Source organism: Artemia sp. Qi Xiang Cuo, chromosome 5 (genome assembly GCF_049724085.1).
Source record: "Artemia sp. Qi Xiang Cuo chromosome 5, ASM4972408v1, whole genome shotgun sequence".
In the NCBI taxonomy this organism is placed as follows: Eukaryota; Metazoa; Arthropoda; class Branchiopoda; order Anostraca; family Artemiidae; genus Artemia; species Artemia sp. Qi Xiang Cuo.
This window is the reverse complement of record NC_142798.1, coordinates 36,214,373-36,229,806: the sequence shown is the minus strand read 5'-3', so window position 1 is coordinate 36,229,806 and position 15,434 is coordinate 36,214,373. Positions and strand designations below refer to the sequence as shown.

General features: G+C 35.7%; 1 protein-coding gene across 2 annotated transcripts in view; it reads left to right on the top strand.

The window, feature by feature from the left end:
* Positions 1-15,434, top strand: part of LOC148952096 (poly(A) RNA polymerase, mitochondrial-like) — a 58,797-nt gene that overhangs the window by 33,614 nt on the left and 9,749 nt on the right. Inside the window, exons 4-7 of one of the 2 annotated variants that reach the window (XM_089088843.1) lie at positions 1,261-1,362; positions 6,284-6,394; positions 12,030-12,161; positions 14,268-14,356. In XM_089088843.1, the coding sequence (XP_088944969.1) occupies positions 1,261-1,362; positions 6,284-6,394; positions 12,030-12,161; positions 14,268-14,356 (434 nt within the window). The remainder of the gene's footprint in view (positions 1-1,260; positions 1,363-6,283; positions 6,395-12,029; positions 12,162-14,267; positions 14,357-15,434) is intronic. The other variant, XM_089088844.1, reaches the window with a different exon arrangement.

Here is a 15,434-nt window from a genome sequence, read left to right as displayed (position 1 = left end):
GATTTTTTGGACGGAGTCGTCCGCGAGAAATTCTCCTGGAGGATCTTCAGCGAGGTTGGAATTGTCCAGGGGGTATTTTCCAGGTGACTGGGTAGGGGCTATTTTACGTGAGAGGAGTCTTAATTTGCGGAATTTTCTGTCGAGGAGGGAATTTTCCTTGGAGAGAAGCATGATTTCCCGGCGTCATTTGAAGAACGATCAGAAATTAAATAAGAAAAATTTTTTTCTACTGAAACTAAGGAGCAACATTAAACTTTAAATCAAACAGAAATTATTACGTATATTAAAGAGGTTGCCCCTTCCTCAGCACTTCGCTCTTTACGCTAAAGTTTAACTTTTTGTCCCGATTCTTTAAGGACGACTCCTGAAACAATAGCGCCGTTTAATTAGATTAAAAAGCTTTATTAAAGATACTAAATAGCATTAGCGTCAAGAGCGAGGGATTACGGATATAGCAACTTTCCTAATATACGGAATAATTTCTGTTCATTTTAATGTTGCTCCTTACGATCAGCTGAAAAAATTGGTTTTTCTGTTTAGTCATAAACAAAGGACGTCAGCTACAAAAGGAATACTGGATGGGGTTGGGGATTTTAATACATTTGATGTATCAAATTTTGCCAGCTGAAAACGGAGTTTTAACTTTTCGATTTCAACGTCCTTGAACATTCACTTTGCTGGCGATCATATAGATCGGATAAGCTGTCATACAAGAATTCAAGATTAAGAACAATCCTGAGGTTGGCGGTTACTATGTCTTTTTTAGGCAATGACCACAGGTATGGGGCTTAAGAACGCTAGTAAGTTATTTCATCTTTACTGACACAAGAGATGTGTGGGGGTATTAGGGATTGATGGTTGGCAATTACATTCACAATATCGATCAATCCAGGCACTTAGAGTACTGGAATGAATTAGCTCCGTTTTTTCTATAACGTTCGTTGCAAGGATGGGACATACTAGGCTAAAAAAAAAAAACACACAAAAAAAAAACGAGAAAGTGACATTGATTCGGAAATCATATTTTCAACTAAAACCTGGCTGCGTAAGCCAGGATTAGCAGTGGAACTCGCTATAGAAAAGTTTAAAGGGCTTATCTCGCGTCATTAATTAAATTCACAAGTGTCATAAAAGAAACAAAGCAGACATGTTTACAGGATAGGCTCCATATATGAATACTCTCTCCCGCTACCACCGAAGTGAATTGCCGCTTTAAGTAGGTTTATTGCAATACTTTTTTAATTTTATTTTATCTTTAAGGTTTCTTCACAGATGGAATTATTTTATGGTAAAACCAAGTTAACAGAACTTGAAATAAGATTAAGATTTCTTGTCTGTGATCAAGTCGAGTCTGCCTTCAAGGTAAGCATTTCATATATTATGTGATTCAAAATGAACTTTAGTAACCATCTCAAAGAGAACCCTGGGTGTGCGGTAGATATAGACAAAAGGAAATAACAATAAAATGGACGAAAAAAGTGTAATGAACAGTGAATAACCTAATAGTTGGATGATACTAGGTAGAAATAAGTAATCACAGAAGATTCAATAATAATTTTTATGGTCCTTTACCACTTGAATTCACTATGGGCTTGTTAAATTGTTGAAATTGTAAGCCAACAAAATGCCATTGACTTAGTAATGATCGACATGTCTCCCATCTATTATCATTATAATTTTCTAGTCTCATCTAGCTTATTTGTAAGAAATAATACCTCTTTAAATGAAGAAACCGATCGAAGAGCACCCAATCGCCTATTTGGTTTTATATTTCTTTTGCCTCACTTATAGCCCTATACGGGACCAGATAAAAATTTCAAGAAAAAAAACTACTTAGAACAGAAGTATTCATCCTGGGGAAACATGATGCAGGCAGCCCCAGGGGCAAGTTATTTATATAAGGTTGCCCATTTAAAGCAGAGGTTTCATCGATATATTTTAAAATAAGTTGTACCTTACTAATAAGAGTAGTGTAAGGACATTTAGTCTGAAAAATGCCCGAAGGCAATATCTTTGTCCCGAGCCACCATCCCCCAAATTTGTATCTTTAAAGAAGTTAGACGGTTTCATGAATTTATGGGTGTCGTTTGGGGGGGGGGGGCAGTAGCCTCCCAAAAATTTGGAAAAAAAATTATTAAATAGCCCATGCCCGTTGACTTTCCGGGTTTGGACCCGTCTTGACCCCCCCCCCCCCCCTCCTATAAAAATGCTGCAGCTACGCCCCTGGCTATTCAGTGATTATTTTGAGAATAGCCTGAAGTTATTAAATGTTAGTCATTAAAATAACTTTTCTGTGATAAATAAAATGAAAAGAAAATGCATAAATAATGGTTAAAAGTGTTGGTAAAGCCAGTGAATTTTTTTTTTTTTTCGCTATCTTAATTCAAAGTTAAGGATAGTTTGTCGAGAGTGAGGACACCAATGTTATTTGTGTTAGTCCCTATTCATCAAGTGTTACATGTCTTGTATAATTTATGCTCGTTTTGAGTTTTATTTTTCATTTATTTGTTGTAATTTTTGTCCGTTTTAAGCTTTACTTCACAGATGAGTTATTTTTCTGCTCGTTTATAATTAATATAGTTTCAGCGTATTATTAATAATAAGGTTGTTCCACAAGTGTTATGACAAGTAACCTTAATAACAATTAATATTACTAGCATGGTACTAGTACTAGTGGTAGTTATAACGTTTTGTCATGATGTTCGTGGTAGGAGTAGTCCTTGTAGAAGGAGTACTTGGACAGGGCCTAATCTTGGACAAATGCTTTAATTAAGATGTGTCTGTGATAAACATGTACAGTAGGCTCGCAATCTTGGATATAACGTAGGTAGCTTGAATTGGCTGTTGGAGGGAAATGGATTTGTTAGAATTGGCTGAATAAAATCTAGGAATACATTTTTCCCTGACATCCTAGCCTAAATAAACCCAGTTATTCTGCTTCACAAAACTTATGTTAGATTGAATGTATTCATGGCAGAGTTTGGGAATTATAAAGTGCTGCTTCCTGATGCCCTGAAAAGTACATCGGCACAATTTATTTGTCTAGTGGGAAGATATCTCGATGAGTATTTTGCAAAAAGAAGAGAGTATTGTTTATTTTATTTTTATTTTTTTCTTTATTATTGTGACGGGTGCGGCAATTTTTTAATATTTTATTTTATTTGTGTAAATGGCCACATTTTGGCTTGTAATACACGTTATATTATCTTATCTGTCCATGATTTAAATACTTCGTCCTAACTTTAAGATCTCGTGTCCTAGACTAGGCAGTATTTTCTAACTTTTCACTCAAGCCTAAAGTGTGTGTCCAAGATCAAGCTCCACTGTTGACTATCAGTACATTCAAAATTATTCGTGTTGTTTAATATTCAAACTGATCGTATATTTAAAAGAAAATTAAGACAAACCCAATGGTGAAACAATCCACTTTCTAGGTGTCATAATGGATATTTTGTTGTGATTTAACTGTTGAAGTGGTGGCTAGCTGTCCAGTTACAGCGTATCTTACCTTAACTAATAAAATTTGCTGATTTTTTTGGCCGATTTTTTTATTATCAATTGAATTATTAATACTATTGCAAAAGGTTAAAATATCCAAGCTAAATCTACTTATTAAGACAATTTAGGTATATCCAATAATAAAATAATCCACTAATAGTAGATATTCTACAGTGATTTAACTGTTGAAATGGGGATTAGCTGTTTGGCTGCTGGGTATATTACCCTATTTTAGGATATTAATTCACGACTTAATTCTGCTAAACCTGGTACGAGTAGATTATCATTTTTTAGGGAAATCTGAAGTGAAGGTGACTGGGTAGCGGTAAAACGAAAGACTAACCCAAGAAATCATCATAGCTTGAAATTCTCTGGACAAAAGGCAGAAATAACAGGATTTTGGGCGGTTCGTTAAAGATATAGGGTGAAATATAATTTTCTCCGGTTTCCAAAATGGGGCTGAAAGCCTCTGCTTTGTGTTTTTTGGAGCTTGAAATTCTAATAGTTGTCAAAATACAAAATTAAGTCGATTGCTCATTACTCTAGAATGACAGTGTCAAACAACATGACAATAAATAATTGTGGTTGTAGTGGTAGCTGCAACCTAGTAAAGGACGAACCACGGCCATAGCAACAAAAAAAATAGCCTGAAACCCTTAAAAAGGAGTTAGATCGCAAAACAAAAACTACGCCATTGGAATCACCTTGGCCGAAAACCGTATGCAGGAAACTTGTAGTCTCTTGACTTGAACAGCAAGGAAAATCCCTTGCCTTGAACGACAAGGAAATTACTTTTTTGAATGGGAATCACCATCAGTGTTCTCTTTTTTTTTCGCAGCTAGTGGAGCACTAGACCACCATAGAAAGCTGTTTAATGGCTCATTTTAAAACGAAATTGATACATCTAGTGCCTTTTGTAATAAACAAGCACACAGCATTTGAAATTAATAATTTTTACCAAAAACTGCACCCTCGTATAATAGGTGATGAATGACGTCGTATTCGTTGGTTAAAAATGATGTTAAAAGTAAAAACTATATTATGAGGTTAGTTATAATAATGTCAGTATTTTCTTTTTGTTTTTTTTTTCATACCAGGGCACTTCGTATCGAAGGAGTTGCCGTAGAAACTTCGAATCATTCGATTGGAAATTGGAGTGGTTAGTGCCCTTTTTAATAGTCGAAAGTGATCGGAGGGCATCTAGCCCCCCCCCCCCCCACGCCCATCATTTCCCCAAACCCATCCAACATCAAAACCCCTATATCTTTCCAAGGCCAGAACATAATATGCACTTTACTGAAAAAAAAAATACAAATGAATGTGCATTGTCAGTTTAATATACATTTACTGATATTTAGTAATCAAAATATTAATATTATTTGATTTATTAAAGTTATAAAAGTAAAAACATTTATATTTTTTCAATAAAGTGCAAATTTTGTTCTGGCCTTGGGAAGGCATAGGGGTTTTGAGCCCAACTTATGTTATTTTCTGCTCGTTTTGAGTTTGACTCGGTTTTTTATTGTAATTTCTGTTCCTTTTAGGTTTCATTTATTTATCGATGCTGATTTGTGGTAGTTTCACGATTGGTAGATTATTTGATTTTATTTTTGTTTATTTTTTTGTTTAATGGAGTTCTTTACTTTTCTTTGAAAAACTTATTTTGTGGAAAAAGTTTTTTTAATTAATCTTAAGTAAAGAACGGACTCTAGCCTATTATAACGGAAATATTAAAATGAAATGCAAATTCCGACAAAACTGAATTATCATGTACATGATGATGCAACACGTGTAACTTTTGACAAGATAATATAATACAATTATCTTTTGAAAAGTTCGTCATATAAGAGTTGGGCCCTTGAAAGCCCAGAATTATCTTTTAAACGGCGATTTAAGTTGTAAAGCTGAGATGAAAAGAACTGGTATTTGCTTAAAAATGTTCTTTTGGGGGGGGGGGGCTTCCGAAAACACCAAAAAGGGGCAAATTACATGGAAAATGTCAGTGATTAAACGAAATAATGTATATCTCCTGATTCTAGGGGAAGACGGAACCAAAGTCCTCTTCTTTATGCTTGCCACGAAAACATTCTGAGGGAAACTTCTCAGAGTTTTTAAGACAAATGGAATAGTTTGTATTTCTGAAACTAAGAAGAGCGAAGACCATCACCATCAGGGCCAGATTTAAAGATTTGACGTTTCTAGGTCCAATTGTTTTTGCCGCTCCGTTTTTGCGAGGTTTTGGGGGAAATCCCCGAAAATTTGGGAAGCACTGAATAGGACACGACTGATGAGTCAAAAATAATGAAAGAGAGAGGTGATACCATAGTCTCAGTTGCCATTATTGGGATATATCTGACAGTCTATAAGTGGTCACGGAATTCCTGTGTTGTTTTAAAATCACTTTTCTGTGAATAGGCAGAGTGGCAGCGGAGTGCAACTCACACTTTGACGATAAAAATATCAGTTCAGTTTTTGCTTAAAAAAAAATGACTCAGTGATAATTTGTTGCGCCCCCTGGCATTGTGCTCCTCTAGGCCCGGGGCCAGTATGCCTATTGGTAGATCTGGGCTGGCCTGGTCACCGTGCCCGGTCACTTTTTTTTCTTATTTTTCTTCTTGGACTAGACTGTTGCTTTAAAGATCACTTGCGGTCATGAGCGTCATTAAAAACCTCCAGAGACTAATAGATTGGTTCTTTGGGCCATTCTCTATTAATAGCTAATATTTGTCGTTTAAGGATATATTTTGCAATTTAGATTAAAACAACTTTGTTTCTTTAATTTCAGGGAATTTTCCCCCATGGTAGAGTTGTTCCATTTGGATCCTCTGTAAACGGGTGTGGACGAAGTGGAACTGATTTAGATATGGTCTTCGAATGTTACAATAATGTTACTAAGGTAAACTTTGTCTTCTACTACAATGTCATCTTATTTGTTGTAAAAAGTCTTACTTTTGAAGTAAGTCTTGGAATTGATAAGTGCAACGAGTAAGTGACTTATTTTTAGGTATTATTTACTTTTGAGTCGCTTAAAGATCAAGCAAGTATATTCAAGCTTCTAAGATGTGAGGATGTAGCTCAGGTTTGAGGGATATGCCCATTTTATAAATAGGAAATAATTAAATGTTGACTTTTTGAATTCTTTCGAAGACTGTTGACAGTTTTATGGCTACAACCTTAAGCCAGTTACAAAGAGAAAACCACCTGTACCGTTAGAATATCTCAGTTTCCTTTTACTACTCTCCGCTTGGGTAAGATAACTTGTTTTTTCTTTTGTTTAGAAGTAGCAGTAGCACTACTACTGCTACTAACAACTTACTGCAGTACCAAGCAGGCTGAGTCCAATAAAACCGCGCACGCTTCTCCTCGACAACAGTTAAATGCTAAGCTCCACTCTCTACTCCCCCACCTGTCCATGAAATTTCGATTCCTTTTGAATCCTTTCCTATCTGTTCTTTAGATCCTATTATTTTCTTGTGTGTTAATATGTTTTAATTCAATTTTTCTATTTTCTCTTCTTTGTTTCTGAACTCCAAAATCAGAACTAGGTTCTGAACTTCAAGAACCAACCCCAAGCTAACCCACTATACCCTGTTCTACTTCTGCATATCAAACTTATTCCTCTTTGCGGGCTAAATTTTCAGCAGTTTATTATTCCTGCCGCACAAACTATTTATTTCGGACGTGGGGTCCTATTATTTCTGTCTCTTTTGGGCGCATGTTATCTCCGCCTTTCCTTTCACAAGATCAGGCTTCTTTCGTCTCCTCAGGTGTCGTCGTAAAAAATTGTTAAAAGAATTGCACACAATTCTTATTCGAAGCAATGTCTTTCAGGTTTCTATTCAGCCATAGACATTTTTGTCCAGATGGGTCGAACCTTCTAGCATTTTTTACAGGAGAGGGTATAGTTTGAAAGATTTTTTTCCGGAAAAGTGTTGGAAACTTATCAAATGTTGTAAACACTTTACACTTTTAGAATATTTTGGCTTCAAAGGCAAGGTCCCTTGATCTTTAGTCTTCTGTGAGGGGGTAAATACTTGGTGTTCTCGAAAAAAGAGGCTGAAGCACCCTCGCCCACCCTTGTGCACCGTTTGCGTAAAATACGAAGGCAAACAATTTAATGAAAAAAGGAAATAAATATATTTATAAAAAAGGGAAAAAAGTGGATAAAATTGAATGAAAGTTGAAACCCCACGAAATTTTGACCCCGATCTTTCTATATATTAAGAAGTAAGAATTGTTTCATTAACATGTTTCCTTGTAAATAGGTCAGTCACTAAATTTATCTGTGTCATTGTTCTGACTGAATTTATTTACGAATTTATAAGGTGAGGGAGTATGTCTATGGAGGTCAGGCTTAAGGAATTTGAGTACAAATTTCAGAACCAAAAGGCAACCCTAAGCATATAGTATATACATTAGAGCACTATTTTATTGCTTTTGGTGCTAGTGCTATTATTTTTTTTTTTTGTGGTTTTCAATTATATTATTCACCATTATGTGTGTTTTTTCGGGACTGATTGTTTTAGATCCTACTAAGACTATTTTTAACCGGCACCACTTTTCGCTAATTTACCGTGTTTTTTAGTTTTTTGTTTAATTGAAAACAGTAGGGTTTTTTTTTCTAAGTGATTGGTTTCCTTTTCAGTTTAATTGATTGTTAGTTTTCTTTTTGAATGATTGGTTGAATTCTTTTAAGTTGAAAATGATGGCCAGTTTGATCTTGAACAAGGATAAACACAAAAAGATATTTAACGATTTCATAGACGTTCTGACCTGATTCAACAGGGCCATAGCTATTTCTTGCAGCTGACTAAGAAAATATCGAAAAACATGCATTGCATGTTTTGGTTGTGGACGGTTAAATTAAAGATAACAAGTCCTGCTGTATATATATTTACTTAGAACTTCCATCATGTAATTTATTCAACATTCTTTAAAAGCCGAAACTAAAATTTTGATTTTTGGAAACTGCGGCGCTGTCGTAGCCAAATGATTATTTTATACCTTTAAAGTTTTTTTTTCATTAGTATGTCGGCACGTTATGTTTATTGACAGGCTCTCCCATCACTAAGATAATAACCTAAGATGTGCGAAATTACAATTTTAGTTCAATAACAGTGGGAAAGTGGTGGGGTGGTGAAGAATCCTTGCAGTAGCACCCGACTTAAATCTGGGCAAACATTGTCTCTCAGGTCCAACCGCAGAGGTCTATGGCCCAGGTCTTCTATTAGAAAAAAAAATATTACTTAGTAGTTAAGTATAAGGTATATTTTTGTTACTCAATTAGATACTTGTAGAATACTTGGTAAGTGAGTAAGTAAGGACATGTACATGTTGAATATATGGTAACTGTAAGTAAGTAGCAACTCGAGACAATAGTAACCAAAACCATAAAAAAAATTAATTTTGACAACAATTGACACATTTTTGTGCTGATTCAGAATATATACATAAATACATTAAATTTAATACTACACATTAAACGCTACGAGCCTGGGAAAATTTGGCAGCATTTTCGGAAAATTTTGAAAACGCCCCCCAAAAGGCAAGAGACCGTAATGAAAATCACACCATTAAGTTCAGTACGCTAGAGAACCCAACTGGGAAGATTTCAAGTTCCTATCCACAAAAATATGGAATTTTTTCTTTTTTCCAGAAGAAAAATCAAGGATGTGTGTTCTTTTCTTCTTCTTTTTCCTTGTGGTGATCGTATCGAACCAATGGTCCTAGAAGATCGGTAGAGGGTTCAGTCGAAGGAAAATTGGAAATTCTAGAGCCCTTTCAAAGTGATCAAAAGGATTTTGTCATGGGAAAGTGGCGAGGTCTACCATTTTGTGGCACCAAACTACGATTTTCTCCCATGGAAGACTAAGTTGCTTTCGATTAAAAATTCTGAGATAGATAGTTGATCTGAAAGTAAAAGAAAAATACTTACGGACGTACACCTAATGGGCGACACCTGATACTTTTTTTGTGAACAGGCCTTGCTGACTTTTTAAAACTTTCTGTACTTAAACTATTGCTTGCTTATTTGGAATAAGGAGCCCTGTCAATTTTAGATTTGTTTGGTTCTTTGACTCCTTGTTTTAAATTAAATTATCCCTTAAAGGTACTTCAAGCGAGAAAATCACGCCAAGTGGACTCGTTCTCAACCGCAAGGGATGAGCTGGTATCATGTACCATAGTTGTCGACAGGGACATTACGCATGGGGAGAGGGGGGGGGGGCAACCCTTCCTGAATGTTTTCAACGAGTTGGAAAAAATTTTGAATTGAAAATTTTGACTAGAAAGTTGATTTTTTTCAAAAGTGAAATTATGATGTACCGCAGGGTTTTTTTTGTGTGTATAAAAAACAAATAAACGTTTTTCCTAATTAAAGATAGATAGTTTTTTATGATTTTTTTAAAATGTCCAACTAGCCTCAAGGCTATTATACTATATTGCTTTTTTTTAAAGATTTAGCAAAGTAGTCTTTGTTTTTTCTCTTTATTAAGGGTGCTTTTGATTTAACATCAAATTTATCTCTCAATTTTAAATAAACTATATTTAAAATTATTTGAAAAAAAACTACGTTTTCTAAAGAGTTAAAGAGGCTGAGTTACAAGGTAGAACCTTAAAACGTACAGGGATTAGGAGGCACAGTTGGGGGGCTGCCGCCCCCAAACCCCCGCTTTCGCAGCCTTTAAATAAAAAAAAGTTTTTTAAACTGAAAGTAGGGAGCGACATTAAATCTTAAAACGAACAGAAATTATTCCGTATATGAAAGGGGCTGTGCCCTCCTCAACGCCTCGCTCTTTACGCTAAAGTTTGACTTTCTCACAACTCTTTTTTTTAAACAATAAAAACTTTAGCGTAAAGAGCGAGGCGTTGAGGAGGGCACAGCCCCTTTCATATACGGGATAATTTCTGTTCGTTTTAAGATTTAATGTCGCTCCCTACTTTCAGTTTAAAAAACTTTTTTTTATTTAAAGGCTGCGAAAGCGGGGGTTTGGGGGCGGCAGCCCCCAACTGTGCCTCCAAATCCCTGTACGTTTTAAGGTTCTACCTTGTAACTCAGCCTCTTTAACTCTTTAGAAAACGTAGTTTTTTTCAAATAATTTCTGCAGGTTTTTGTACAGTTTATTACTTATTATTGCTTGACTAACTGTTAGCTGATCGTGTCAGGAGTTAAAGCTGGGGGGCGGCCGCCCCCAAACCCCCCGCGCTTCAAGATTCTTCTGTTAAGGCTTTTAATTCCTGAATACTCAAATCACGTCGTACAGGGTGCCTCCTAATCCCTGTACGTTTTAAGGTTCGACCTTGTAACTCAGCCTCTTTAACTCCTTAGAAAACGTAATTTTTTTCAAATAATTTAAAAAAGAAACTGAGTTTCTTTTTTAAAGTTTAAATTCAGTATATAAAAAATTTGCTCTGACAATGAATCGAACCCGGGTTTTCCGCCTGACAGTCTGCAGTATCAACCGCTGGACTAAAGACACAATTGTAATTGTTTTTTAATAAGTGGAATCTATTTTCGACGCAAGAAAATTCCCACAAAACTTGATATTTGGTTTTTGGAAAACAGGGAAGGAGTGATCAGATTGAGCTGAAATTTCGAGGATAAGCTCCCAGGCCCCAGGAAAGCTTATCCTCTAAATTTCAGCCCGATCAGACAACGTTAAAGGGGGGTTGTGGTGGGAAGAATTAACATGGGCTATTATATGAAAACGAGGTTTTTCGTAAATGTAAATTCGGGGGATAATTTTTTTGGTCTGAAAATATCAAAAGGCCCTAACAGGTCGAATTCTGCTTCGAATGAGTCCTCATTCACCCGGATCAGTTGCCAACTGTGGCCTGTAGGCGTGGATAAGAAAAAAAAAGAGAAATGAACTTTAAGTGGCTATATTTGGTTTTTGGAAAACAGGGAAGAAGTGATCGGATTGAGCTGAAATTTCGAGGATAAGCTCCCGGGCCCTAGTAAAGATTAACCTCTAAATTTCAACCCAATCGGACAACGTTAAAGGGGGACTGTGGTCGGAGGGTCGAAACTTCCGGCCCACTTTACCCCATGAAGATAAAGTCGGAGGGGGGTGAAATTTTGCACGTTTCTTAGTTTGAGCTTGGGCTACAAAATGCGATTACCGCTGTCTCTCTGTGACCGCTAGTATCATAAATTACTTAACATTGTGGTGGGTCGCCTCTTTATAGAGGCACAAATGTGCCTCCTTGATACTATTACACTTAATTGAACCGAAAATTCTTTCGTTTATTTAAAAAGAAATCATTGTATTTTTTTAAATGCTCATTTAAATATAATACATGGAGGTATATCTTGCAATATGTAATGTTATTATAATTTCTGTTAGTTTTAAGAACTCTGACCTTTTATATGAGTTAACTTTTGTTTTAGTTATTTAGTTTTAATAACTCTTTACTTTTCATTTAAAGTTTTCTTTTATTTGTATAGTAAACACTAAAGTGTATAGAGCTTGTAAGTATACTTCTTCTTCCTTTTTTCCTATGGTTACTAGAAAATTATCGTTTGCTTTCAGGTAAAAGAGGGAACAAATGGCCGTTTAATATTCCATGCAAAAACAGCAGTTGCTAACAATCGACCTTTGTCGAAACATCATATGGAGATAATGGCTGACATACTGAAAGGATTTTTACCAGGGCCCAGTCAGGTTATTTTACATTAATCTATCTTCATTTATTTTAGTTCTTTTACCCATTTGGTTTTTCTTTGTCAAATTAGTTTACTCACATTTCACGTTTCAAATTAACAGCAAATTTGCCACTGTCTAACCCCGACATTTTACTCTCTCTCTCTCTCTCTCTCTCTCTCTCTCTCTCTCTCTCTTTCTCTCTCTCTCTTTTTTTCTGTCTCTCTCTCTCCCTCTCTCTCTCTCTCCTTCTCTCTCTCTCTCTCTCTCTCTCTCTCTCTCTCTCTGTCCCTGGCTCTCTCCTCTCTCTCTCTAAATCTCTCTCTCTCTCTCACCACAGTTGTGTTCTGAGACAGTATTCTTTTGCAAGGACAAATTTACTAAGCAAGTAAGAGGCTTTATGATTGACGGGGCAATTACTTTTAGTACTTTATTGTGTACTTGGTCGATTCAGAATTTCAGAAGGAGAGAAAGGTGTGAGTGCCATTGACTTTGTGCATGCCGGACCGATATAATGCTACCCTAATTAACCTAAACTCATAAAACAACGGCCTTCAAATCATAAGAATTTGTAACATTGCTGTACATGTATCCGCCATTTCAATTCCTCGTCAATTGGTGTTCAACAACATTACCACAAAGAAGCTTGAATTCATATCCTCCAAATTTAAAAGAGAGTATCTTAGCCACCATGCTCACAGAAAAATTCAAAGCGAAAGAAACATTCTTGCTTACAAACGAAATAAAAAATTGCCTTTCCCTAAGTGACAAGTTGAAACAAAGTAAATTTTCAAGAAGGTTCGACTTCAAAAACTGCTCTTGACGATCATAATAATTCATCACCAGTGTAAACGCTGCTTCTACATAGAATATAATTAGTTTTGCCCGTCAGCGGCTATAGTTATTATCATATTTGTATCTAAATGAAAAAACAATTCTTGACTAGTGTACATATATTTTGCTAAAACTGACAGTCCAAAACACCCAAAAGTATGCTCTTTTTACGAATCACCTTGTCATATTTCCCCAATTATCATATTTAAACAACTCAAATAAAGATTTTGTGTGTTACTTTTGACAAATATGTTCACATGCCACATTCAAATTGACTGAAAAGGGGCTACTCGAGCATTGAAATGTACTCTAAGAATCGCTTGGTTTGAGATGAACTGTTTTTGGATACGTTTTAACCAAATGGGCTGCTAATAAGGTTCTGTTGAACCATTTATTCAGATGAATAGAAGTATATTGTTGTATATACATCAGTTTCTAACCAGGATGAAGGTGAACGGATTTCTAATCAAACAGAAAAAAATGGAATTGAAATTTGTATTAAGTTTTTCGTAGCAAAGAGAAAGTATTATGCCGCTTTAATTTTCAATTGTTGGACAACCTAATAAGCATTTTATGTAAGTAGAGATGCGAAATAATGATGAAATAATGATGGGTGAAATATCATTCACCCAAATTAACTCTGCTGAAATGTGAGAATTGAACAATTCCCATGAATCTCTTGCGAAAAATGCCAAGGTTTGGAAAAAAAATCCCAAGATACTAAATAATGATAATATACGCATTTCATATTATTTTTGAGGCTGAATATAAATAACTTCCTCTTAATCCCAAGCTCAGGACCGAATTCTTAAGATTGTTAAGATTTGGAAAAATCACAAGAGGTGGCGACCCTGATTCAACATAAACAGCTGTTTAGCCTTAGTTAAATATACAGTCCAAACAGAATTATCTGCGAAAATGTATTATACTACTACTACTAACAACTCACCGCAGCACCAAGCCGCCTGGAGCCAACACAGCTATACACGCTCCTAAGCCAGTTAAAATGTGTTGCCCTAAAAATACTAAAACAAATTTCTACTGAAATTTATTTTTTGACATTTTAGCATAAAATAAATAAATACTAAAATAAAAAAAATAAAAATAAATTTTTTGTATTAGTCAATATTAAAACCTAAATGTTTACTCTGCAGTAAAACCTATACACGAGGCCATGAATTTTGATTGCTAAGATAATTTTATATTGTTCTTTCTAATTTGGTTGTTGCAATTTTATAAATTTTGTGTATAAAATAGTTTTTTGTCATGGATTTTTATTTTACTTTTTCCTAGATCAGGCGTATCCTGAATGCTCGTGTACCAATAATCAAGTTCTTGCACGAATATACTAATGTTGAATGCGATCTTTCAACTTTAAATATGTAAGTGTTCCTATTTTCTTTTGAATTATAGTTTCCTTTTTTATCTTATGCTTCTTTTAAACGTCCCTGTGATGTATGTGTACGTGAGGCAATTGAAATTAAACTTAAGCTAAATACTAATATTTCTTTAGATAGGGCTTTGGATGTGTAATAACTGAACGTTTTATGCACAAATTTGATTAATAACTTATCAAATCATATCATAGGCAGCGCACTAGCGCTGCCTAAGTAAAGAACGATGTGACCACAATGTGTTTTTTTTTTCTTCGACAGGCACTTCGTATCGAAGGAGTTGTCGAAGAAACTTCGAAAAGGGCTCATTCGATTGGGAATTGGAGTGGCTAGTGCCCTTTTTAATAGTCGAAAGTTATTGGAGGGCAACTAGCCCCCCCCCCCCACGCCCATAATTCCCCCAAACACATCCAATCAAAATTTTTAGATAACCATTTTGTTCAACGTAATTGATTTTCCGGTAGAAAATATCTTTTTGAGGAGGACCCTCCTCCACAACCCTCGGGGCAAGGGTTTTAAGTTATGCCCTGGGGGCATATAAAGTTTTTATATAAGGTGTTGTCGTAGAAACTTCAAAAAAGGCTCATTCAATTGGAAATTCAAAGGGCTAGTGCCCTTTTTAGTAGTCGAAAGTAATTGGAGGGTAACTATCCCCCCCCCCCACGGCAATTATTCCCCCAAACACATCCAATCCAAATTTTGAGATATTCATTTTGTTCAGCGTAGTTAATTTCGAGATAGAAAATATGTTTTTAAGGAGGAAACTCCCCGACAACCCTCAGGGCAAGGGTTTTAAGTTATGCCCTGGGGGTATATAAGGTTTTTATAGAAGGCGTTGTCGTAGAAACTTCAAAAAAGGCTCATTCGATTTGAAATTCAAAGGGCTAGTGCCTTTTATATAGTCGAAAGTGATTGGAGGGCAACTAGCCCGCCCCCCCCCCCCCCGCACGCCCATCATTTCCCCAAACACATCCAATCAAAACCAAACACATCCAAACATCGATGTGGGTATAATGTATTATTTTTTGTTGTTGTTGTTGTTTAGACCAGGGAACTTCGTATCGAA